The sequence below is a fragment of the Amblyraja radiata genome, chromosome 13, assembly GCF_010909765.2.
Source record: "Amblyraja radiata isolate CabotCenter1 chromosome 13, sAmbRad1.1.pri, whole genome shotgun sequence".
In the NCBI taxonomy this organism is placed as follows: domain Eukaryota; kingdom Metazoa; phylum Chordata; class Chondrichthyes; order Rajiformes; family Rajidae; genus Amblyraja; species Amblyraja radiata.
Genome location: NC_045968.1, coordinates 35226325 through 35249758, shown reverse-complemented (window position 1 = coordinate 35249758; position 23434 = coordinate 35226325). Strand labels below are relative to the sequence as shown.

The 23434-nt window shown below is 43.4% G+C and overlaps 1 protein-coding gene across 1 annotated transcript in view; it reads right to left on the bottom strand.

Annotated features, from left to right (window-relative positions):
- The window catches only part of LOC116979482, a 114210-nt gene that overhangs the window by 42202 nt on the left and 48574 nt on the right, over positions 1-23434 (bottom strand). The window contains 19 exon segments of the mRNA XM_033030996.1: positions 707-884; positions 2244-2491; positions 4006-4080; positions 5034-5118; positions 5696-5952; positions 6396-6533; positions 7566-7710; positions 9262-9461; positions 10483-10659; positions 11417-11511; positions 12450-12558; positions 14192-14369; positions 15749-15996; positions 17262-17336; positions 18290-18374; positions 18954-19210; positions 19654-19791; positions 20820-20964; positions 22541-22740. Coding sequence (XP_032886887.1) covers positions 707-884; positions 2244-2491; positions 4006-4080; positions 5034-5118; positions 5696-5952; positions 6396-6533; positions 7566-7710; positions 9262-9461; positions 10483-10659; positions 11417-11511; positions 12450-12558; positions 14192-14369; positions 15749-15996; positions 17262-17336; positions 18290-18374; positions 18954-19210; positions 19654-19791; positions 20820-20964; positions 22541-22740 — 3033 coding nt within the window.

Here is a 23434-nt window from a genome sequence, read left to right as displayed (position 1 = left end):
CACCACAGTTTTTGATAATTATTGAGTAATAAATATACAACGAATGTCACCAGTAACATGTTAAGAGTACAAGAGTCTGGTAAACATGATTTGTTAAAGAAATACACACAGGGTGATAGGCGGATTGGTAGCATATGAAATTTATTGCTTAGTGCTAAAAAAGGCATATGGCCTACATGTGTTTATTGGTCGGGCATTGAGTATAAGAGTCAGGAAATCATGTTGCAGTTTTATAGGACTTTAGTCTGGCTGAATCTGGAGTATTGTGTGAAGTTCTGGTCGCCCCCATTACAGGAAGGATGTGGAGGCTTTAGAAAGGGTGCAGACAAAGTTTACCAGAATGATACCTGAATTTAGAAGTATTAGTTACAGGGAGAGGTTGGACAGGCTTGGATTCTTTACTCCAAACAGTTGTTTGGCAGTTAAAAACTAATACCACTCCTAAATTTAAAGACATAAAAAGGTTTGCATACACTCTGCGGCCATCAAATCATTATAAGAAAAGACTCAAACTGCTGGAGTAACCCAGTGGGTCAAGCACATTTTTGGAGAACATACATAGGTGACATTTCGGGTCAGGACCCTTCTTCAGACTGATTGAGCCTGGAGGTGGGAAGAAAGCTGGAAGAGAGGAGGGGCAGGACTGGTGAATGATAGGTGGATACACGTGAGGGAGGTTTTTGAATGATTACAAGTATCGGCTTACCACACAGACCACAAAGCAGTCCAGAATATGTGGACGGCACGGACACGTCTACATGGTGGTGACCATCAAACCTCACCAACAAGCCAAAGTTAGTCTCCAGTAAAACGTAGCCACCGCTTATCCGTACCACCAGAAGGTCCTTGATCGACACGGGCAGGTTTACCCTTTCTCCATTCAGCTGTGGAACAGAACAAAAAAGCCACAATTTATTTAAGAGCAAGGGATCGCAATTAAATAATCCCACTCGACATCAACAATTTTCACGTGACCTTAACAAATGGAGCGCAAGACGGCACAGCGACTCAGCAGTAGAGTTGCTGTCTTACAGGGTCAGAGACACGGGTTCAATCCTGACTACGGGTTCAGACGGTACGGAGTTTGTACATTCACCCCGTGACCGTGTGGTTTTTCTCCGGGTGCTCTGTTTCGGCGCTGTATCTCTAAAGTCTGAAGTAAAGTCTAACATACCGTTACACAATGGTAATGTTCATGAACCTTCAAAGACCTTAACTGATTTTATAGACACACAAATTCAAATCCCCAACGTCAACCTGGAAATTTAATTTCCATTAATTATATAATAAGTTATTTTTAAGTATGTGATTATGGAACCAACAGATCTCCGTAAGAATCTACCTACTTTGGTAATGGTTTTCAAGAAAGAAAATCTGCTGTTGGCTGACAGTTTAGTTTTGTGTAGTTTAGAGATACAGCGTGCAAACAGATCCACCGAGTTCACGCGGACATTGATCACACGTTCACACTAATTGTACCTTATCCCCACCTTATCATCCATTCCCTACACACTGGTGGTAATTTACACCCATTTCTCCCACTACATCGCTCCCTCTTTACACTTCTCCCCACCCCCTTCCACCTGTATCCTTTCCTCTGGCTTCACATTTCACACCACTTCTCTCCTTATCTCACATCCTTTTGTCTTCTTCCCATCTCTTGCCTTTATCGACCCATCTGCCAATCAAAGCTCCCTATCCTCACATATCCACCTATTACTTACTAGGTTTTGTCTTGCCCCCGCCTCCCTTCCAGCTTTCTCCCCCCCCCTTTCTATATCGAAGTCCCAACCTGAAACGTCACATGCCCATTCCCTCCACTGATGCTGCCTGACCCACTAGATTACGCCAACACTTTGTGTTTTTTTTTGTGAACCAGCATCTGCAGTTCCTTATTTCTCTCTCTTAGATTAGTTAGGTTCCTTGTATTAGTTCAGTTAAGTGCGTGCAAAACAAAGAATTTCCCTGTGACGTGTCACGTGATAATAAACTATTCATTCATTGTCCCATCATGTGCCCAGGGCATGGACTAGACAAAGAGTGAAGAAGGGTCTCGAATCAAAACATTGCCTGTCCATTTCCTGCACAGATGCTGCCTGACCCACTTGAGTTCCTCCAGCACTTTGTGCCTCTGTTTTACCCAATCACCAACATCTCCAGACTGATCATCAGTGGAAAAGCAGAATGCTAAGGTAAGTACTGTATTAGTTTTGAACAATAAAAAGCTGAATAAAACTACTCACCAGGACTTTACGATTTTTCATGATTGAAACTGTGTTGTTGTGTACAGCCACGTGCACGGATTTAATGTAGGACACTTTGGTGTTGGCCCCTCTATGCTCATTTGTGGCTGACACCTCAAAGTAAGGGAGGCCTGAATATCTGTTGCACAGCTTAGAGAGCACGTATGTGCACGTTCCCATGAAGTGATGAACACGCGTGTCAAACGTGTTGTAGTGAGGATCTCCTGAGGCACTGCAAGTGGCACGAACTGTAAGGAAAGTGAAGTATGGTCATCTACCAATGTATCTCAGTCATCCACCATCGAGCATCTATCTGAACTTAAAGCATAAACCAGTGCAGCACAGGAACGGGCCCCTCAGCCCCCAATGTCCATGCTGAACGATGCCAAGTTAAACTAATTGCCTCGGTCTCCACATGATCCATATCCCTCCATTTCCTTACATCCATGCGTTGACCTAAAAGCCTCTTAAATGCCACAATTGCATCTGCCTCCACCACCACCCCAGCAGCGCATTCCTGCCACTTATTATCTCTGAGATCTTCGGTTTCCTCCCACACTCCAAAGATAATAATAATAATAATGTCTTTATTTATATAGCACATTTTTAGTCAACTTGCATTGACCCCAAAGTGCTTCACACAATTACTTCCATACAGACAGGCAAAGGTGGGTGAAGTGTCTTGCCCAAGGACACACACAGGCAAAGGTGGGTGAAGTGTCTTGCCCAAGGACACAACGACAGTATGCACTCCAAGCAGGATTCGAACCAGCTACCTTCCGGTTGCCAGCCGAACACTTAGCCCATTGTGCCATTGTGATAGGTATGTAGGTTAATTGTCTTGGTAAATGTAAAAATTGCCCCTAGTGTGTGCAGGATAGTGTTAATATGCGAGGATCGCTGGTCAGCGCGGACCCGGTGGGCCGAAGGGCCTGTTTCCGCGCTGTATCTCTAAACTCTAAACTAAAAGGAACCTCTTCTCCTTTAAACTTTGCTCCTCTCACCTTAAAGCTATGCCCTCTAGTGTTTAATATTTCCAGGAAATATCAAATACTAGAGGGCATAGGAAAAAGATTCCCTCGGAAAAAGATTCTGACTGTCTACCCCATCTATGGCTTTCATAATTTTACACACTTCTCAAGTCTCCCCTCAACCTCGGGCGTCATCGAGAAAACAGTCCAAATTTTCCTAACCACTCCTCATTGGTATAATCCCTTAATCCAGGCAACATTCTGCTAAACCTTTTCTCTACCCTCTCCATGCTCAACATAATCCCAAGACTTGACCCACCCAGTCATTCCTTCTTCTACCTGCTCCCGTCTGACAGACAATACCAAAGATTTAAAGGGCGCACCACCTGCAAGTGCGGAGTAATCTCTACTGCTGTTTTCAGGCTTCTGAACGGTCCTTCCATAAGCCAGGGTTCTACCTGATTCACTTCTATCCCACTGCAGACATTGAACATTGTCTATGGACCTGATGCATTACAATGCTGAGAGGTATATTCTGCACTCTATATATCTTCCCCTTTGCTCTACCTATTGCAGTTGAGTTTGACTTGATTGTAACAATGGATATGATTTGATTGGATCGCAAGCATTTGCCTGATCCTCAGTATATGTGACAATGATAAATCTGAACCTCAACCTATAGGACTTTATTCCTTGAAGCGCAGGACGCTCAGCGGTGAACCATTCTGTTTCACTCCAATAAAAGCAGCACAATGAATGTCCCAATTCACATGCACATTGCTTCCTTTTACCTATGGTATCAGACTTCGCAGTGGTGGTTGTCATTGAGGAGGTGGTGGTGGTGGCAGCTGTTGTGCCACATCCCTCTGTTGGCAAAAGATGGCACAGACTTAGAAGTGTATCACTACCTTAACTTTCATACAGTAACACATTTGATCCCATTCCCAGCCCACTGATGGGAGAACAGAAAGTGTGTCCACAGTCATAGACTCATACAGCATACACATCCACACTCCAAGACGTCCCACCTACCCAGATTTGGTCGATATCCCTCTAAACCATTCCTATCCATGTACCTGTCCAAAGGTCCTTTACATGTTGTTATCTTACCTGCCTCAGCTTCCTTCCTTGGCAGCTCCTTCCATATACCCACCAAACCTCTCTGTGAAAAAGTTTCCTATTAAATCTTTCCCCTCTCACCTTAAATCACTTTTACATCACTTTTGTTGTCTTCCTGAGAGTTAAACAACTCTCCTGCTGTTTACAGTATTCCAATAACTTGGTTCATCTTCTCTCTCCACATCTCCACAGATGTTGCCTGAACAATTTGCTGCAGTTTGTATCTTTTTGAGTAATTTCTTGATCATTTGCTCGAATATCATTTATGCCTCAGTGTCACACATTTGTTTGACAACACTCTAGTAAAGCACATTTATGGCACCATTTACTTAGAAGATTTTGTAGTGTTTGAAGGCTATATTCCCTGGAGTTTAGAAGGGAGGGGATCTCATTGAAGCCTATCAGATAATGAAAGGACTAGATGGAGTGGATGTGGAGAAGATGTTTCCAGTAGTGGAAGAGTTTAGGACAAGTGGGCAAACCCTCAGTACCTTCTCCGTTGAATGATAGAGTAGACCTACTGGGCTGAATGGCCTCATTCTGTAACTGTGTCTTACGGTCTTCTGGTTGCTGACAACTGTGCATTAGGAGGGAGAATCAGTGTAACATTGATCGTCATCGCTGACACCAATGCTTGAATAAGTACCGTCCGTTTTTAAGAGATAGAAACCAAAGGAACTCCTATATACGTCAAACCAACCTCCACAACATCCGGCATGGAAGGAAATGTCATCCACAGCAACATCACTCCGGTAGTCATTGCCACGAACTGCTTCAAGGAGGATCTGTCAGAGAAAGGATCACAGTATCACAGCGCAGTCTAGTCAGGCACAGAGGTAGAGTTGCTGCCATAGCACCAGAGACCAGGGTTCAATCCTGACTAGGGGTGCTGCCTCATGGAGTCTGTACATTCTCCCTGTGACCACGTGGATTTTCTCCGGGGGTTCTGGTCTCCTCCCACACTCTAAAGCTGTGCAGGTTTGCAGATTAATTGGCCTCTGTAAATTGACTATAGTGTGTAGGATAGAACTAGTGTACTGGATGATCGTTGGTCAGCTTGGTGGGTCAAAGAGCCTGTGTCCACGCTGTATCTCTACAGTGTAAAGTCTAATTGTCATATGTACTGATTAATAAGCGTCTGTAAATTGTAAATTGCCCCTAGTGTGTAGGAAGGACTAGTGTACAGAATGATTGCGGATCAGCGTGGTCTCGGTTGGTCGAAGGGTACTGTATGTTTCTGTTGTTTGTCCCAAAACTAAACTAGATCACAGTCACAATGTGCTACATGGCCTCTGCTTGATCATTTATTTCCCCTGATTTCCCCCATCCAGAGGGACCTCATGACTGATTCTTGCAGATTACCTGTGAATTTGGAGAGAGGTAGAAGTATAGTTCTCCCTCTATCCACCTGTTGCCCTTATTTCCAGTCATCGACCACTCCAGGTACGCGATTCCATGTTCAACCTGGTAAACGTTCAACATCATAGTTCGGGCCACTCCGTACATGTGGTACCAGAATCGCATGCAGTAAGCCCCTCCGTTTGCACATGGAGGGCTGACCAATTGGGCTCGGTCCCCTGGTTTGCCATCGTTGCCTTCCAAGTAAATGTAGTGACCACCTGCGCACACAAGAAGCTTTGTCGGTCAGGAAGAAACCACCTGCACAAAGGCTCAGCACGGACCTCGTGCCACCTCACAGTGGCGACACAGCAGCGCAGCGGTAGAGTTGCTGTCTCTGTGTCACGGGCCCGGGTTCGATCCTGACTACGGGTGCTGTCTGCACGGAGTTTGTACCAATTTCCCTCCGGGGATGAATAAAAGTTTATCATATCGTATCATACGTTCTCCCATTACCATTTTATCCGGATGCTCCGGTTTCCTTCCACACTCCAAAGATGTACAGGTTTGTCAGTTAATTTGCTTCGGTGAAAATTGTAAATTGTCCCTAGTGTGTAGAATAATGCTAGTGTACGGGGTGATTGCTGGTCCGCGCGGACTGGGTGGGCCGAACGGCCTGTTTCCGTGCTGTATCTATAAATTAAACAAAATAAACTAAACCTACCTGCAGTGGTGTGGTCAAAGTCGGGTCCTGTGATAGGCGTGGGTGTCGGCCCACTGATGCGTCTCCAGTCCAACATGTCGTTCTTGGATTGCGACCATTGGCACAGGTTACTATCAAAGTTACAATCCCAGAAACAACCTGTGGGTTTCATACAGACAGATCAGTCGATTGAATGTGCTCAGCAACAGGTAGAAGTATAGATAGACATAAAATGCTGGAGTAACTCAGAGGTCAGTCAGCATCTCTGGAAAAAAACGGATGTGTCACATTTTGGGACATGACCCTTCTTCCGACTCTGGACAAAAATGCTGGGTGACGCTTCAGGTCGGGACCCCTTTTCACAGTCTGGAGAAAAATAATCTGTGATGTATCAGGTTGGGTCCCTTCTTCAGACCAGCATCTGCAGTTCTTTGTTTCTACAACAGGTTGAACTAACTCTATATTGGATTGATGCTTTGATGCTGAGACGAGGTACATTGCTGGTGTCACACAATTTCACCAGAGTATATGCACAAGAGTCAAATAGCATTTGCATCATTGCTTGCTCGCAGGCTTATTCTTTTAAACTGGAAGTCAAAAAAAGCTCCATCTTTTTTGCAGTGGTTAAAGGAGATGCTCTCCTTTTTACCCTTGGAAAAGATCAGGTGTAAACGGTGCAAGGCCCGCAGAAACTTCAATCTGACCTGGGACCCTTTTATAGCTTTTATTAAAGATTTTTTAACTGAAAATATTGTCTACACAGTCATAATTATTTATTTATATTTGTATGTTGCTGGTGTTAACATGTAACATTTGAACACAAAGACTCTGCCTTTGTTATTTTGTTTAAATTATTTTATTACTATTATTATTTTTTCCTCTTTCTCTTTTTGGAGCCTTGGGGATGAGGAGGGGGGTATATACGTCTTGTACTGTTTTGTACTGTTTGTTGGTGTTCTGTGTAAATTTGTGTTTATAACTTGAAAACCAAAAATAAAGTCATTAAAAATAAAGCAGATTAGCTAGTATATTTTTACCAGAAATATAGAAAAAATGAACTCAAAGCAGGTTTGAGGATTCAATGTCTGATATATCTTGATATTTCACAAATGCAATGTCAGTGGGTCCCACTAACAAAATAATTTACTCAGTCGAGGGTCTGTATTCTATTCTTTTCGTACAATCACTCACCTGCCATCTGGCAGCCCAGAACTCCATCCCATCTCTCACATATTTCATGCAGTTCACACGCCGAGGTTTTACAGAGAGTGACGTTGTTGCCCATGCACGTACAGCGCTCCGTGCAGTTCTCATTTGTGAACCAGCTTTCAGAACTCTGAAACAAATCCACCAAGATAACAGTGTTAAAGCAAATGGTTCAAGTGAGAAATAGCTGAATGGTTATACATTTGAAGATTGCAGTTTAGTTCATTGTCACGTGTACAGAGGTACAGTGAAAAGTTTTTTTTTTTGCGTGCTAACCAGTCAGTGGAAAGACTGTACATGATAACAATCAAACCATCCACAGTGTACAGACACAGAATTAAGGGAACAATGTTTAGTGTAAGATAAAGTCCAGTAAAGTCCATTTAAAGATAGTCTGAGGCAGTGGCGGACTGGATCTAAAAATATTGGTTGCCAGGAGACAAAGGGGGCCCACCCACAACTACAATGCCATCACTTGCTATCACTTCATCAGGGGCCCACTTGCCATCGGGCAAGCTGACACCCTGGCCAGTCCGCCACTGGTCTGAGGGTCTCCAAGAAGGTAGATGGGAGGTCAGGACCACTCTCTAGTTGGTGATAGGATGGTTCAGGTGCCTGATATTAGCTGGGAAGAAACTGTCCTTGAATCTGGAGGTGTGCGTTTTCACACTTCTGTACCTATAGCCTGATGAGAGAGGGGAGAAGATGGAGTGACCGTGGTGAGACTGGTCCTTGGTTATGCTGGTGGCCTTGCCGAAGCAGACTGACAGTTAAAAAGTCAAAGAGCCGTACAGCATGGAAACATGGATATCATTTCATTGGCACAGAATATGATATGATGGTTGATCCATGTTTACTCACAGATCAACCAAGCGCTACAAAAGGATACATGCTACTCCACACCCAAATAATTTATTATTTAAATAACATTTCATAATAAGTCTGTCTGAAAAGTATTTCTCCTTGCCATTTTATTGGATGTTCTAACCGAAAGGCTGGCCAGAGGGAAATCAGATGTGAGTTTATCCCACAGGACAATCTCAGGAATCAAATCAAAATGGGGGGAGCAGCGATGGACACTGAGGCAGATCTGTTGTGTTGAGTTTTGCTGTGCAGGTTGGTGGAAGCACGTTTTTAGTCATAACAAAGAAAAGTTCTAAAAGAGTAATTTAAAACAAAAATAATTTATCTTCATTTGTAGACTAGGAGTGATGTGGATACGAGGGACCTCAATGACTATTCCCATCTCTGGTCTTTGTCCACCCAACACCCAGCACTTTGTGTCTATCTGTGATGCTCTAGGTTTGTTGGACAACATTGGGCTACATTGCGTTGTTGACCGTCTCCATGTTTCTGGCGCAGAGTCCACAGACAAGAAGCTTCATGGGCAGAAGATCCAAGCTTGGGAACCCAACAAAGGCCAGGCGTTCCTGCACAATGTGGAGTACCAGAACGGGGAGCAACGGGAATCGTATCTACGTTTTGCTTTTTAACCAAATCCGGTATAACTGCCCTCTGTCTTTGATGCTGACAGAAGCGCTAATATGTTCAGTTTCTCCAGAGATGCTACCTGACTTGATGAGAGTCTCCAGCCCTTTGTATATCTTTCTTTTGTATGCAGATTTTGACCATTATTTATTTATATTCAAGCAACATGTGTGATTATTACGAGCGGATTTACCTGATAATATTTGTTGTGGTGCACACAGCCACACTGACTGTTCAGAATACAGATGTCTCCACTAAGAGTGTATCCAGGGTCACAGAAACATCCTTCAACAGATGGTAGAGGACAGCTGTCAGGTGCAGATGTCTCCATGCAGGTAGTGGGACAACCTGTACCACAAGTCTCATAGTGGCTACCACTAGGACAGGTTGGTGCTAAAGAAAGCATAACAGGAAAAAACAATCACTTCACTTAGTGTAGCTTATTCAAAATATTTGTGGAGCCATCCAACATATTATGTAATGCACAAAATGTAATACATTATTCTTTCAGTGTAGGAAGGAACTGCAGATGCTGGTTTACACCAAAGATAGACACAAATGCTGGAGTAACTGTGAGGGTCAGGCAGCATCTCCGGAGAAAAGGAATAGGCGACATTTCGGGACCTTTCTTCAGACTGAGACTCTCAGACTCAAGAAGGGTCTTGACCACAAACATCGCCTATTCCTTTTCTCCAGAGATGCTGCCTGACTGGCTGTAATACATTATCAGTTTGAAGAAAGGTTCCGACCCAAAATGTCAGCGATCCATGTTCTCCAGAGATGCAGCCTGGCTTGCTGAGTTACTCCAGCACTTTGTGTCCTTTTCAATTAGCAGCATCTGTTCTTCCTTGGAAACAGGCCCTTTGGCCCATCGAGTCTACTCTGACGATCGATAATCCATTTACACTAATTCTATGTTATCCTACTTTCTCATCCACTTCCTGTCTGTATGTCTGTCTGTCTGTTTGTCTGTCTGTCTGTCTGTCTATCTATCTGTGTATGTATGTGTGTGAGTATATATATTTGCTCACTCAGAAACACAAATATAAGACAACTCTTTGCTATATATAGCTGAATTCCACCCATATATTATATATATATGTTATATATCTATATATGTATGTATGTGTGTATGTACGTAGTAGAACTCTATGTTACTCCTTGGTAATGTTCTTCCATCGATAGCAAGGGAAGTCACTTTCAAGATTTGGAACTTTGTGGCCAAACACAAACTTAGCATAGGTGAGCATGCTGTTGGTGAATATATCACTTGATAACACCAATAATTTCACTCATTTTTTCATTACTTTTCTGATGTTCCAAAATAGTTTGAGGGAATATGAAGTGACTGAAGATTTGTTTTGGCCTTTTGGACAGGATAGACATTGGCGATGTACAGCAGAGTATAACTTACAGCATAACGTGTTGTTTCTCCATTCTACACACACTCCAGCTTGTGTGCACAAGGCAGCATAGGTTTGCAGGGCTAAACAAAGTGACGTCGACAGCCCTCCTTCAGCGCACACATCATAGACACAGTTGTCAAAGTAATTCTTGGGAGGAACTTTCTCGTGGCATTCTTTAAATATTCCTGAGAGAAAAATATTTAAATTTAAATTGGAAATTTCCAATTCAGAACGTTATTCCAGACAACCAAATTTAGAAAAAAAAGACACAAAGAGTTTAGTTTAGTTTGTCGTCATATTTAGTTTAACCTTTCCTATCAATGTACCTGTCCAAGTGTCTTTTAAATGTAGGTATTGTACCTGCCTCAACTACCTCCTCTGGGAGCTCATTCCATATTCCCACCACCCTCTCTGGTTCCGATTAAATGTTTACCCTCTCACCTTAAACCCATGTCCTCTGGGTTCTCGATATCCCCTACCCTGGGTATTCACCCCATCAATCTCCTTCATAATTTTATATACCACTACAAAATTTAGGTTAGTTTATGAATCTTAATAACTGGGATATAAATCTTAAATTTCCCAAATCTCTGTTAGATTCCACCTACAACATACTTACACACATTCATTATTCTGCTGAATTAGAATTCTTCAACCTATGGCTTATTTTCCATTTGTCCACTAAATCTCTAGTGCTTTCCATAAATAAGGAGCATGACTTGTCATAGTGGGAATATTTATCATATTCTCAGGGGTGAAAAATGTACTGAACCACACAGACCACGAAAATGTACTTGTGGAATGAAGAAATTGCTTCATTGAATTGCAAAAATTGAATTACATCCCACTATTATCAGCTTGAGATCATTCTGGGAATTGTTTGGTTACAGCTTTTATTTACATTATCTGTTGGAACTGGTTGCTTCATTTTTTTATGCCTACCTGTTGGATCTGTAATCATCCCACAAGCAGTATCTTTTTCTGCATTCTCCTTATCAGCTGGATCACATTGAAAGCCGCTCCCGCCATGATTACATCTAAATGAGCAAATAAAAGAAACAATTGCAATGAGAAATATGTCCAGGTCGAGGTGTCAGTGGTGGGCCGTTGGAGGCCCTGCAAAAGCCTGGGATTCTATTAGATTGGGTGCCGCTCCAAGATGCCAAGCACGCGGACCAGACACAGCATTCAGCGGCACGGAGCATCGGAGCAGTGGTGGAGAACATCGACAACATCGCCTGGACTGTCCGACCCCTACAACTCTGATTCAGTGCCGCCGCCAGCACAGTGGGCCTTTATGGCCAATTCAAGACTCTACATTTTTAACTTTGAAACATGAATGGTACAAAATGGTGTCAAAAACGTGGTGATTCTTGTGTATTGCCTCAGTGTAATCGACTATCTTACACTCTTGTACTTAAATATGATTTTGCCTATGTCTGAAGAAGGATCTCAACCCAAAACATCACCCTTTCCTTCTCTCCGGAGATGCTGCCTGTCCCGCTGAGATACTCCAGCTTTTTGTGTCTATCCTGTGTACAGTAAGATTTTTACTGAACTGTTTGCAAAAAAGGAATTTCACTGTACCTAGGTATGGACAATAAAGAACCATTGGGGCAACACAGAGGCACAGTACTGCCTCACAGCACCAGAGACACGGATTCCATCCTGACCCCGGATGATGTCTGTGTGGAGTTTGCACGTTCCCCCTGTGGCCATGTGGGTTACCTACGGGTGCTCCGGTTTCCTCTCACATCCCAAAGACGTGCTGGTTTGAAGGTTAATTGGCCCTCTGTAAATTGCCCCCTAGTGTGTAGGGAGTGGATTAAAAAGTGGGATAACATAGAACTAGAGTAAACGGGTGATCGATGGTCAGCATGGGCTCTGTGGGCCAAAGGGCCTGTTTCCTTGCCGTTTCTTTTAATTAAACAATGCAATCAATTAATCAATTGGTGGTAAAGCTGCGCACACTTACTCAGTTTCTCCGTTATCGACTTGCCAACTCTCTCCAAGCATATTAGAGTCTGCTGCAAGACTGCCATTGGGCATAATAATGTCATCATTAGGGTCACCGTTGTAGTTACCTAAATCATACAAAAAAAAGTTTCCATTGATCCTTTGAAATTTGCTCAATTCTTGATGACAGTATGCTCTGACAATGTCTTTTCCATTTCTAATGTTTGCAATAATGCTGTTGGAAATGTGCTGCACAGTGGAGCAACGGTAGAGCTGCTGCCTCACAGCACCTGAGACCCAGGTACGATCCTGATCTCGGGTGTTGTCTGTACGGAGTTTGTACATTCTCCCTGTGACCGCGTGGGTTTCCTCCGGGTGCTCCAGTTTCCTCCCACATCCCAAAGACGAGTAAATTTGCAGGTTAATTGGCTTCTGTAAATTGTCCCTAGTGTGTGGGATAGAACAAGTGCGAATGGGGTGATCGCTGGTCGACGTGGACTCAGTGTGCCGAAGGGACTGCTTCCAAGCTGTGTCCCTAAAACTAAAACTAAGTATACTGTGACAATGAAGGGTTCCTCCGTGAAATGTCTTTTCCATTTCTAATGTTTGTAATAATACAGTTGAAAATGCTTTAATCCATAAATTATCAACCGATTGTGTCAAAATAGATTTCTCAGCACTGGTTGAAATATAACGACATCTGGTACAAAGTAAGTCTTTGAGCCATGGAATAATACAGCTCTGAAACACACCCTTTAGCCCACCACGACAACTGTTATGCATCATTTACACTAATCCTACACTAATCCCATTTTATTTCTGCCACAATCCCTTCAATAACTTTGTGACTCTACCACTCACCTATGCACTAGGAATAATTTAGCATGGCCAATTAACCTACAAGCCTTTCAGATGTGTGAAGAAACCTGAGCACCCAGGGGATACCCACACAGTCACAAGGAGAAGCTGCAAACTCCACATGGACAGCACCCGAGGTCAGGATCAAACCCTGGACCCTGGCACTTAAGGCAGTGGCTCTATCCGTTGTGCCATTGCACCACAGTTTTTGATAATTATTGAGTAATAAATATACAACGAATGTCACCAGTAACATGTTAAGAGTACAAGAGTCTGGTAAACATGATTTGTTAAAGAAATACACACAGGGTGATAGGCGGATTGGTAGCATATGAAATTTATTGCTTAGTGCTAAAAAAGGCATATGGCCTACATGTGTTTATTGGTCGGGCATTGAGTATAAGAGTCAGGAAATCATGTTGCAGTTTTATAGGACTTTAGTCTGGCTGAATCTGGAGTATTGTGTGAAGTTCTGGTCGCCCCCATTACAGGAAGGATGTGGAGGCTTTAGAAAGGGTGCAGACAAAGTTTACCAGAATGATACCTGAATTTAGAAGTATTAGTTACAGGGAGAGGTTGGACAGGCTTGGATTCTTTACTCCAAACAGTTGTTTGGCAGTTAAAAACTAATACCACTCCTAAATTTAAAGACATAAAAAGGTTTGCATACACTCTGCGGCCATCAAATCATTATAAGAAAAGACTCAAACTGCTGGAGTAACCCAGTGGGTCAAGCACATTTTTGGAGAACATACATAGGTGACATTTCGGGTCAGGACCCTTCTTCAGACTGATTGAGCCTGGAGGTGGGAAGAAAGCTGGAAGAGAGGAGGGGCAGGACTGGTGAATGATAGGTGGATACACGTGAGGGAGGTTTTTGAATGATTACAAGTATCGGCTTACCACACAGACCACAAAGCAGTCCAGAATATGTGGACGACACGGACACGTCTACATGGTGGTGACCATCAAACCTCACCAACAAGCCAAAGTTAGTCTCCAGTAAAACGTAGCCACCGCTTATCCGTACCACCAGAAGGTCCTTGATCGACACGGGCAGGTTTACCCTTTCTCCATTCAGCTGTGGAACAGAACAAAAAAGCCACAATTTATTTAAGAGCAAGGGATCGCAATTAAATAATCCCACTCGACATCAACAATTTTCACGTGACCTTAACAAATGGAGCGCAAGACGGCACAGCGACTCAGCAGTAGAGTTGCTGTCTTACAGGGTCAGAGACACGGGTTCAATCCTGACTACGGGTTCAGACGGTACGGAGTTTGTACATTCACCCCGTGACCGTGTGGTTTTTCTCCGGGTGCTCTGGTGGCCCAAAGGGCCTGTTTCGGCGCTGTATCTCTAAAGTCTGAAGTAAAGTCTAACATACATATGTTATACAATGGTAATGTTCATGAACCTTCAAAGACCTTAACTGATTTTATAGACACACAAATTCAAATCCCCAACATCAACCTGGAAATTTAATTTCCATTAATTATATAATAAGTTATTTTTAAGTATGTGATTATGGAACCAACAGATCTCCGTAAGAATCTACCTACTTTGGTAATGGTTTTCAAGAAAGAAAATCTGCTGTTGGCTGACAGTTTAGTTTTGTGTAGTTTAGAGATACAGCATGCAAACAGATCCACCGAGTTCACGCGGGCATCGATCACACGTTCACACTAATTGTACCTTATCCCCACCTTATCATCCATTCCCTACACACTGGTGGTAATTTACACCCATTTCTCCCACTACATCGCTCCCTCTTTACACTTCTCCCCACCCCCTTCCACCTGTATCCTTTCCTCTGGCTTCACATTTCACACCACTTCTCTCCTTATCTCACATCCTTTTGTCTTCTTCCCATCTCTTGCCTTTATCGACCCATCTGCCAATCAAAGCTCCCTATCCTCACATATCCACCTATTACTTACTAGGTTTTGTCTTGCCCCCGCCTCTCTTCCAGCTTTCTCCCCCCCCCTTTCTATATCGAAGTCCCAACCTGAAACGTCACATGCCCATTCCCTCCACTGATGCTGCCTGACCCACTAGATTACGCCAAGACTTTGTGTTTTTTTTTGTGAACCAGCATCTGCAGTTCCTTATTTCTCTCTCTTAGATTAGTTAGGTTCCTTGTATTAGTTCAGTTAAGTGCGTGCAAAACAAAGAATTTCCCTGTGACGTGTCACGTGATAATAAACTATTCATTCATTGTCCCATCATGTGCCCAGGGCATGGACTAGACAAAGAGTGAAGAAGGGTCTCGAATCAAAACATTGCCTGTCCATTTCCTGCACAGATGCTGCCTGACCCACTTGAGTTCTTCCAGCACTTTGTGCCTCTGTTTTACCCAATCACCAACATCTCCAGACTGATCATCAGTGGAAAAGCAGAATGCTAAGGTAAGTACTGTATTAGTTTTGAACAATAAAAAGCTGAATAAAACTACTCACCAGGACTTTACGATTTTTCATGATTGAAACTGTGTTGTTGTGTACAGCCACGTGCACGGATTTAATGTAGGACACTTTGGTGTTGGCCCCTCTATGCTCATTTGTGGCTGACACCTCAAAGTAAGGGAGGCCTGAATATCTGTTGCACAGCTTAGAGAGCACGTATGTGCACGTTCCCATGAAGTGATGAACACGCGTGTCAAACGTGTTGTAGTGAGGATCTCCTGAGGCACTGCAAGTGGCACGAACTGTAAGGAAAGTGAAGTATGGTCATCTACCAATGTATCTCAGTCATCCACCATCGAGCATCTATCTGAACTTAAAGCATAAACCAGTGCAGCACAGGAACGGGCCCCTCAGCCCCCAATGTCCATGCTGAACGATGCCAAGTTAAACTAATTGCCTCTGTCTCCACATGATCCATATCCCTCCATTTCCTTACATCCATGCGTTGACCTAAAAGCCTCTTAAATGCCACAATTGCATCTGCCTCCACCACCACCCCAGCAGCGCATTCCTGCCACTTATTATCTCTGAGATCTTCGGTTTCCTCCCACACTCCAAAGATGTACAGGTATGTAGGTTAATTGTCTTGGTAAATGTAAAAATTGCCCCTAGTGTGTGCAGGATAGTGTTAATATGCGAGGATCGCTGGTCAGCGCGGACCCGGTGGGCCGAAGGGCCTGTTTCCGCGCTGTATCTCTAAACTCTAAACTAAAAGAAACCACTTCTCCTTTAAACTTTGCTCCTCTCACCTTAAAGCTATGCCCTCTAGTGTTTAATATTTCCAGGAAATATCAAATACTAGAGGGCATAGGAAAAAGATTCCCTCGGAAAAAGATTCTGACTGTCTACCCCATCTATGGCTTTCATAATTTTACACACTTCTCAAGTCTCCCCTCAACCTCGGGCGTCATCGAGAAAACAGTCCAAATTTTCCTAACCACTCCTCATTGGTATAATCCCTTAATCCAGGCAACATTCTGCTAAACCTTTTCTCTACCCTCTCCATGCTCAACATAATCCCAAGACTTGACCCACCCAGTCATTCCTTCTTCTACCTGCTCCCGTCTGACAGACAATACCAAAGATTTAAAGGGCGCACCACCTGCAAGTGCGGAGTAATCTCTACTGCTGTTTTCAGGCTTCTGAACGGTCCTTCCATAAGCCAGGGTTCTACCTGATTCACTTCTATCCCACTGCAGACATTGAACATTGTCTATGGACCTGATGCATTACAATGCTGAGAGGTATATTCTGCACTCTATATATCTTCCCCTTTGCTCTACCTATTGCAGTTGAGTTTGACTTGATTGTAACAATGGATATGATTTGATTGGATCGCAAGCATTTGCCTGATCCTCAGTATATGTGACAATGATAAATCTGAACCTCAACCTATAGGACTTTATTCCTTGAAGCGCAGGACGCTCAGCGGTGAACCATTCTGTTTCACTCCAATAAAAGCAGCACAATGAATGTCCCAATTCACATGCACATTGCTTCCTTTTACCTATGGTATCAGACTTCGCAGTGGTGGTTGTCATTGAGGAGGTGGTGGTGGTGGCAGCTGTTGTGCCACATCCCTCTGTTGGCAAAAGATGGCACAGACTTAGAAGTGTATCACTACCTTAACTTTCATACAGTAACACATTTGATCCCATTCCCAGCCCACTGATGGGAGAACAGAAAGTGTGTCCACAGTCATAGACTCATACAGCATACACATCCACACTCCAAGACGTCCCACCTACCCAGATTTGGTCCATATCCCTCTAAACCATTCCTATCCATGTACCTGTCCAAAGGTCCTTTACATGTTGTTATCTTACCTGCCTCAGCTTCCTTCCTTGGCAGCTCCTTCCATATACCCACCAAACCTCTCTGTGAAAAAGTTTCCTATTAAATCTTTCCCCTCTCACCTTAAATCACTTTTACATCACTTTTGTTGTCTTCCTGAGAGTTAAACAACTCTCCTGCTGTTTACAGTATTCCAATAACTTGGTTCATCTTCTCTCTCCACATCTCCACAGATGTTGCCTGAACAATTTGCTGCAGTTTGTATCTTTTTGAGTAATTTCTTGATCATTTGCTCGAATATCATTTATGCCTCAGTGTCACACATTTGTTTGACAACACTCTAGTAAAGCACATTTATGGCACCATTTACTTAGAAGATTTTGTAGTGTTTGAAGGCTATATTCCCTGGAGTTTAGAAGGGAGGGGATCTCATTGAAGCCTATCAGATAATGAAAGGACTAGATGGAGTGGATGTGGAGAAGATGTTTCCAGTAGTGGAAGAGTTTAGGACAAGTGGGCAAACCCTCAGTACCTTCTCCGTTGAATGATAGAGTAGACCTACTGGGCTGAATGGCCTCATTCTGTAACTGTGTCTTACGGTCTTCTGGTTGCTGACAACTGTGCATTAGGAGGGAGAATCAGTGTAACATTGATCGTCATCGCTGACACCAATGCTTGAATAAGTACCGTCCGTTTTTAAGAGATAGAAACCAAAGGAACTCCTATATACGTCAAACCAACCTCCACAACATCCGGCATGGAAGGAAATGTCATCCACAGCAACATCACTCCGGTAGTCATTGCCACGAACTGCTTCAAGGAGGATCTGTCAGAGAAAGGATCACAGTATCACAGTGCAGTCTAGTCAGGCACAGAGGTAGAGTTGCTGCCTTATAGCACCAGAGACCAGGGTTCAATCCTGACTAGGGGTGCTGCCTCATGGAGTCTGTACATTCTCCCTGTGACCACGTGGATTTTCTCCGGGGGTTCTGGTCTCCTCCCACACTCTAAAGCTGTGCAGGTTTGCAGATTAATTGGCCTCTGTAAATTGACTATAGTGTGTAGGATAGAACTAGTGTACTGGATGATCGTTGGTCAGCTTGGTGGGTCAAAGAGCCTGTGTCCACGCTGTATCTCTACAGTGTAAAGTCTAATTGTCATATGTACTGATTAATAAGCGTCTGTAAATTGTAAATTGCCCCTAGTGTGTAGGAAGGACTAGTGTACAGAATGATTGCGGATCAGCGTGGTCTCGGTGGGTCGAAGGGTACTGTATGTTTCTGTTGTGTGTCCCAAAACTAAACTAGATCACAGTCACAATGTGCTACATGGCCTCTGCTTGATCATTTATTTCCCCTGATTTCCCCCATCCAGAGGGACCTCATGACTGATTCTTGCAGATTACCTGTGAATTTGGAGAGAGGTAGAAGTCTAGTTCTCCCTCTATCCACCTGTTGCCCTTATTTCCAGTCATCGACCACTCCAGGTACGCGATTCCATGTTCAACCTGGTAAACGTTCAACATCATAGTTCGGGCCGCTCCGTACATGTGGTACCAGAATCGCATGCAGTAAGCCCCTCCGTTTGCACATGGAGGGCTGACCAATTGGGCTCGGTCCCCTGGTTTGCCATCGTTGCCTTCCAAGTAAATGTAGTGACCACCTGCGCACACAAGAAGCTTTGTCGGTCAGGAAGAAACCACCTGCACAAAGGCTCAGCACGGACCTCGTGCCACCTCACAGTGGCGGCACAGCATCGCAGCGGTAGAGTTGCTGTCTCTGTGTCACGGACCCGGGTTCGATCCTGACTACGGGTGCTGTCTGCACGGAGTTTCTACCAATTTCCCTCCGGGGATGAATAAAAGTTTATCATATCGTATCATACGTTCTCCCATTACCATTTTATCCGGATGCTCCGGTTTCCTTCCACACTCCAAAGATGTACAGGTTTGTCAGTTAATTTGCTTCGGTGAAAATTGTAAATTGTCCCTAGTGTGTGGGATAATGCTAGTGTACAGGGTGATTGCTGGTCCGCGCGGACTGGGTGGGCCGAACGGCCTGTTTCCGTGCTGTATCTATAAATTAAACAAAATAAACTAAACCTACCTGCAGTGGTGTGGTCAAAGTCGGGTCCTGTGGTAAGCGAGGGTGTCGGCCCACTGATGCGTCTCCAGTCCAACATGTCGTTCTTGGATTGCGACCATTGGCACAGGTTACTATCAAAGTTACAATCCCAGAAACAACCTGTGGGTTTCATACAGACAGATCAGTTGATTGAATGTGCTCGGCAACAGGTAGAAGTATAGATAGACATAAAATGCTGGAGTAACTCAGAGGTCAGTCAGCATCTCTGGGAAAAAACGGATGTGTCACATTTTGGGACATGACCCTTCTTCCGACTCTGGACAAAAATGATGGGTGACGCTTCAGGTCGGGACCCCTTTTCACAGTCTGGAGAAAAATAATCTGTGATGTTTCAGGTTGGGTTCCTTCCTCAGACCAGCATCTGCAGTTCTTTGTTTCTACAACAGTTAGAAATAACTATATTGGATTGATGCTTTGATGCTGAGAGGAGGTACATTGCTGGTGTCACACAATTTCACCAGAGTATATGCACAAGAGTCAAATAGCATTTGCATCATTGCTTGCTCGCAGGCTTATTCTTTTAAACTGGAAGTCAAAAAAAGCTCCATCTTTTTTGCAGTGGTTAAAGGAGATGCTCTCCTTTTTACCCTTGGAAAAGATCAGGTGTAAACGGTGCAAGGCCCGCAGAAACTTCAATCTGACCTGGGACCCTTTTATAGCTTTTATTAAAGATTTTTTAACTGAAAATATTGTCTACACAGTCATAATTATTTATTTATATTTGTATGTTGCTGGTGTTAACATGTAACATTTGAACACAAAGACTCTGCCTTTGTTATTTTGTTTAAATTATTTTATTACTATTATTATTTTTTCCTCTTTCTCTTTTTGGAGCCTTGGGGATGAGGAGGGGGGTATATACGTCTTGTACTGTTTTGTACTGTTTGTTGGTGTTCTGTGTAAATTTGTGTTTATAACTTGAAAACCAAAAATAGTCATTAAAAATAAAGCAGATTAGCTAGTATATTTTTACCAGAAATATAGAAAAAATGAACTCAAAGCAGGTTTAAGGATTCAATGTCTGATATATCTTGATATTTCACAAATGCAATGTCAGTGGGTCCCACTAACAAAATAATTTACTCAGTCGAGGGTCTGTATTCTATTCTTTTCGTACAATCACTCACCTGCCATCTGGCAGCCCAGAACTCCATCCCATCTCTCACATATTTCATGCAGTTCACACGCCGAGGTTTTACAGAGAGTGACGTTGTTGCCCATGCACGTACAGTGCTCCGTGCAGTTCTCATTTGTGAACCAGCTTTCAGAACTCTGAAACAAATCCACCAAGATAACAGTGTTAAAGCAAATGGTTCAAGTGAGAAATAGCTGAATGGTTATACATTTGAAGGTTGCAGTTTAGTTCATTGTCACGTGTACAGAGGTACAGTGAAAAGTTTTTTTTTTTGCGTGCTATCCAGTCAGTGGAAAGACTGTACATGATAACAATCAAACCATCCACAGTGTACAGACACAGAATTAAGGGAACAATATTTAGTGTAAGATAAAGTCCAGTAAAGTCCATTTAAAGATAGTCTGAGGCAGTGGCGGACTGGATCTAAAAATATTGGTTGCCAGGAGACAAAGGGGGCCCACCCACAACTACAATGCTATCATTTAACAGGGGCCGTCTTGCCATCACTTGCTATCACTTCATCAGGGGCCCACTTGCCATCGGGCAAGCTGACACCCTGGCCAGTCCGCCACTGGTCTGAGGGTCTCCAAGAAGGTAGATGGGAGGTCAGGACCACTCTCTAGTTGGTGATAGGATGGTTCAGGTGCCTGATATTAGCTGGGAAGAAACTGTCCTTGAATCTGGAGGTGTGCGTTTTCACACTTCTGTACCTATAGCCTGATGAGAGAGGGGAGAAGATGGAGTGACCGTGGTGAGACTGGTCCTTGGTTATGCTGGTGGCCTTGCCGAAGCAGACTGACAGTTAAAAAGTCAAAGAGCCGTACAGCATGGAAACATGGATATCATTTCATTGGCACAGAATATGATATGATGGTTGATCCATGTTTACTCACAGATCAACCAAGCGCTACAAAAGGATACATGCTACTCCACACCCAAATAATTTATTATTTAAATAACATTTCATAATAAGTCTGTCTGAAAAGTATTTCTCCTTGCCATTTTATTGGATGTTCTAACCGAAAGGCTGGCCAGAGGGAAATCAGATGTGAGTTTATCCCACAGGACAATCTCAGGAATCAAATCAAAATGGGGGGAGCAGCGATGGACACTGAGGCAGATCTGTTGTGTTGAGTTTTGCTGTGCAGGTTGGTGGAAGCACGTTTTTAGTCATAACAAAGAAAAGTTCTAAAAGAGTAATTTAAAACAAAAATAATTTATCTTCATTTGTAGACTAGGAGTGATGTGGATACGAGGGACCTCAATGACTATTCCCATCTCTGGTCTTTGTCCACCCAACACCCAGCACTTTGTGTCTATCTGTGATGCTCTAGGTTTGTTGGACAACATTGGGCTACATTGCGTTGTTGACCGTCTCCATGTTTCTGGCGCAGAGTCCACAGACAAGAAGCTTCATGGGCAGAAGATCCAAGCTTGGGAACCCAACAAAGGCCAGGCGTTCCTGCACAATGTGGAGTACCAGAACGGGGAGCAACGGGAATCGTATCTACGTTTTGCTTTTTAACCAAATCCGGTATAACTGCCCTCTGTCTTTGATGCTGACAGAAGCGCTAATATGTTCAGTTTCTCCAGAGATGCTACCTGACTTGATGAGAGTCTCCAGCCCTTTGTATATCTTTCTTTTGTATGCAGATTTTGACCATTATTTATTTATATTCAAGCAACATGTGTGATTATTACGAGCGGATTTACCTGATAATATTTGTTGTGGTGCACACAGCCACACTGACTGTTCAGAATACAGATGTCTCCACTAAGAGTGTATCCAGGGTCACAGAAACATCCTTCAACAGATGGTAGAGGACAGCTGTCAGGTGCAGATGTCTCCATGCAGGTAGTGGGACAACCTGTACCACAAGTCTCATAGTGGCTACCACTAGGACAGGTTGGTGCTAAAGAAAGCATAACAGGAAAAAACAATCACTTCACTTAGTGTAGCTTATTCAAAATATTTGTGGAGCCATCCAACATATTATGTAATGCACAAAATGTAATACATTATTCTTTCAGTGTAGGAAGGAACTGCAGATGCTGGTTTACACCAAAGATAGACACAAATGCTGGAGTAACTGTGAGGGTCAGGCAGCATCTCCGGAGAAAAGGAATAGGCGACATTTCGGGACCTTTCTTCAGACTGAGACTCTCAGACTCAAGAAGGGTCTTGACCACAAACATCGCCTATTCCTTTTCTCCAGAGATGCTGCCTGACTGGCTGTAATACATTATCAGTTTGAAGAAAGGTTCCGACCCAAAATGTCAGCGATCCATGTTCTCCAGAGATGCAGCCTGGCTTGCTGAGTTACTCCAGCACTTTGTGTCCTTTTCAATTAGCAGCATCTGTTCTTCCTTGGAAACAGGCCCTTTGGCCCATCGAGTCTACTCTGACGATCGATAATCCATTTACACTAATTCTATGTTATCCTACTTTCTCATCCACTTCCTGTCTGTATGTCTGTCTGTCTGTTTGTCTGTCTGTCTGTCTGTCTATCTATCTGTGTATGTATGTGTGTGAGTATATATATTTGCTCACTCAGAAACACAAATATAAGACAACTCTTTGCTATATATAGCTGAATTCCACCCATA